Raw genomic sequence first — 2,623 nt, 5'->3', positions numbered from 1 at the left:
TCGGAGGGCGAGGCAGCCCCACACCAGGCCTCTCCCACCCCCAACACCCACACCCCCACCCCCAGAAGCTGGGACCTGGAGGGCTAAGTCCTAGTACCTCTCCTCACCTGCCCCGCCTGACCCCCCGCCGGCCCCCACATCCTTGCTGGGTGCCTCTCCTGGGCTCCCCACTCCTGCTCTGCCTAGAGGTCCCTCCAGCCCCTCAGACTCCACGGGTCATGCTGGACCTGCCTCATCTAGCCTCCTCCGTTGGTTCAGAAAGTGGGGGTCGTCCGGGCTCCCCCAGCATCCACATCCGTCCCCGAGCCACTGGAGTTGGGCCTCCGGAATGTCTCCCACGCCGGTCCCTTTGGCCCTGTCCCTTCCGTCCTCCTGACTCTGGCAGCCTCCGGGGTTTGTGGTGTTCCGGTGGGAGTAGCACTCCGCTGCTACCGCAGACTTGAGGGCAGTGAGAGCACCGGGACTCAAGCAGGATGTCTCAGCTCGACAACCCAGGACCCTGGGTTTGAAGGATGGAGGCTCTTCTTGGGGCACACAGTGGGTTGGGGAGCTGGCTATGTAGGAGTCTCCAGACCCAGGCTTCTAGCTCTGGTCCCTAACTCTGGATGTCCCCAGCCTCCAGGACCCTCCACAAGGGCCCCAGGGCAGCCGCCGGCCGGGTCAGGATGGGCTGGGTGCTGGGTGGCTACAGAGGCTGGACGTCTAGTTCTCCCTCCTCGGCCCCCGTCCATTGACCAGCTACCCTGGCCCTGGCCCCCAGGCTGCGGGGTCCCTGCCATCCACCCTGAGCTGAGTGGCCTGTCCCGGATCGTCAATGGGGAAGACGCTGTGCCCAGCTCCTGGCCCTGGCAGGTGTCCCTGCAGGTGAGGGGGAAGCTGAGGAGGGGGTGGGATGGACTGGGCATGGTCAGGCAGGAGCAGCGAGGCTGACTGTCCGGCTCCCCTCTCCCCAGACCAACTCGGGCTTACACTTCTGCGGGGGCTCGCTCATCAGCCAGGACTGGGTGCTCACCGCTGCCCACTGCAGAGTCAGGTGAGGCCAGGACTCGGGCAGCAGGGGCCCCCTGGGTGTCAGGGAACAGCCCTCACTCCCTCCCCAGGCCCCATCCCAGGCACCGTGCCCTGACGGGAAGGGTCTGAGGCCAAGGGCAGGTGGGGAAGACGCTGTTCCTACCTCCTAGCCACAGGCAGAGCCATCACCTGCAGGAGAAAATCCCGACCCTTGTGCTCCCTGCCACCCTGGACCCCTGCTTCATCCAGGAGAGCCACTCTAGTCCAGTGCCTTCAGTGCACAGCTGGGGAGCCAGGCCCCCATGTCCTCGTGGGAAGGAGAGGTTCAGCCGAGGCTTCCTGCAATTGGCAAAAGCACACCGTGTCCCCCCGTGTGCCTGCCCGGGGCCCGGGCACCCCGAGACCCCTCTGCCACCTCCTCTCCCCCCAGGAAGAGCCACCGTGTGGTGGCTGGCGTGTCTGATCACGGCTCTGATGGCGAGGCTGTCCAGGTGTTGAGGATCGCAAAGGTACCTCGAGGGCGGGTGGCTGAGGAGGCCGCCCCTGGGGGCCTGGGATGAGGGCGGGGCAAGGTGGGCAGGGTGTGCGGGAACACATGACCTTGGCCGACCCATCGGGCCTCACCCTTGCACTTCTCAGTCCAGAGCCTTCTTTCCCAAGGAGAAAGCTCCTTTACAAATACAGAATGCTGCTTCTGATGGGAAGATGAAATTTTGCTCATTGTAGAAAAGCACAAAAATACAAAAACTAAATATCACCGATGTGTCAAATGCCAGTTTCCAGATTTTGCCTGTGCAGCTCCATCTGTGCTCCTTTCTCAACGACTGCCCGCCAGGCACGGAGCCCTCTGCGTCTCGAGACCTCTGTCCCTACCTCCCCACGTCAACCCCCAAGTCCTCTGAGCTCTGCCCAGCCCCCACCATGTCTCCCCAGGTTTTTGAACACCCACTGTGGGACAGGATTATGGACACCAACGACATCGCCCTGCTGAAGCTGGCCACGCCTGCCCTGCTCTCCAGCACTGTGTCCCCTGTGTGCCTGCCCAGCGCCAATGCCAGCTTCCCCCCGGGCTCCGTCTGCGCCACCACGGGCTGGGGCAAGACCCAGTACAACTGTGAGTGGCCTTGCAGGGCCTTTTCGGAAGGGAGGGAGCCTCATTCTGATTTTGGTCTAAATTCCACGCATGTAAATCGCAAACCATAAATCTTTCTTTCCTTTATTTAAAACCCTCATAATGAAAAATCTACCAAACATGATTAGAGATGACCTTAGGGGTGCCTGGGTGGCTCAGTCGGTTGGGTGACTACCTCTGGCTGCGGTCAGATGGAAACCAGTCTCCTGTGGGGCTCCCTGCTCAGCAGAGGGTCTGCTTGTCCCTCTCCCTCTGCCTGCTGCTCCCCCTGCTTCGCTCTCTCTCTCTCTCAAACAAACAGATGAGATCTTAAAAAGTTGGAGGGGGCGGACACCTGGGTGGCTCATTCGATTAAGAGTCTGCCTTCGGCTCAGGTCATGATTCCAGGGTCCTGGAAAGGTACCTCGAGGGCGGGTGGCCGAAGAGGTACCTTTGAATCTGGCCCCCTGCTCAGCAGGAAGCCTGCTTCTTCCTCTCCCT

At 61.9% G+C, this 2,623-nt stretch overlaps 2 protein-coding genes across 2 annotated transcripts; both read left to right on the top strand.

Annotated features, from left to right (window-relative positions):
- Positions 1–240: 240 nt before the first annotated feature.
- LOC132009000 (transmembrane protease serine 9-like) lies at positions 241–1,049 on the top strand (the record flags this gene model as incomplete). Its single annotated transcript, XM_059387440.1, has 2 exons — positions 241–864; positions 954–1,049. Coding segments are annotated over 2 exons (708 nt in total), but the record flags the coding sequence as incomplete, so codon positions are not given.
- A 261-nt stretch (positions 1,050–1,310) lies between these two features.
- Positions 1,311–2,617, top strand: LOC132009001 (chymotrypsinogen B-like). The gene is made up of 2 exons (XM_059387441.1): positions 1,311–1,520; positions 1,945–2,617. The coding sequence occupies exons 1-2, from the start codon at positions 1,314–1,316 to the stop codon at positions 2,212–2,214; spliced, it is 477 nt and encodes a 158-aa protein (XP_059243424.1). The 5' UTR covers positions 1,311–1,313; the 3' UTR covers positions 2,215–2,617.
- The last annotated feature ends 6 nt before the right edge of the window (positions 2,618–2,623 follow it).

The sequence above is a fragment of the Mustela nigripes genome, unplaced genomic scaffold, assembly GCF_022355385.1.
Source record: "Mustela nigripes isolate SB6536 unplaced genomic scaffold, MUSNIG.SB6536 HiC_scaffold_3017, whole genome shotgun sequence".
Classification (NCBI taxonomy): Eukaryota; Metazoa; Chordata; class Mammalia; order Carnivora; family Mustelidae; genus Mustela; species Mustela nigripes.
The sequence above is the reverse complement of the archived record's forward strand: the minus strand, read 5'-3'. Positions and strand labels throughout refer to the sequence as shown.

Excerpts from the sequence above, each read along its gene's own strand:
- LOC132009001 (XM_059387441.1), top strand. The coding sequence starts at position 1,314 with ATGTCCTCGTGGGAAGGAGAGGTTCAGCCGAGGCTTCCTGCAATTGGC. Across the intron at positions 1,521-1,944 it reads AGGTGTTGAGGATCGCAAAG|GTTTTTGAACACCCACTGTG; the intron begins GTACCTCGAGGG and ends ATGTCTCCCCAG.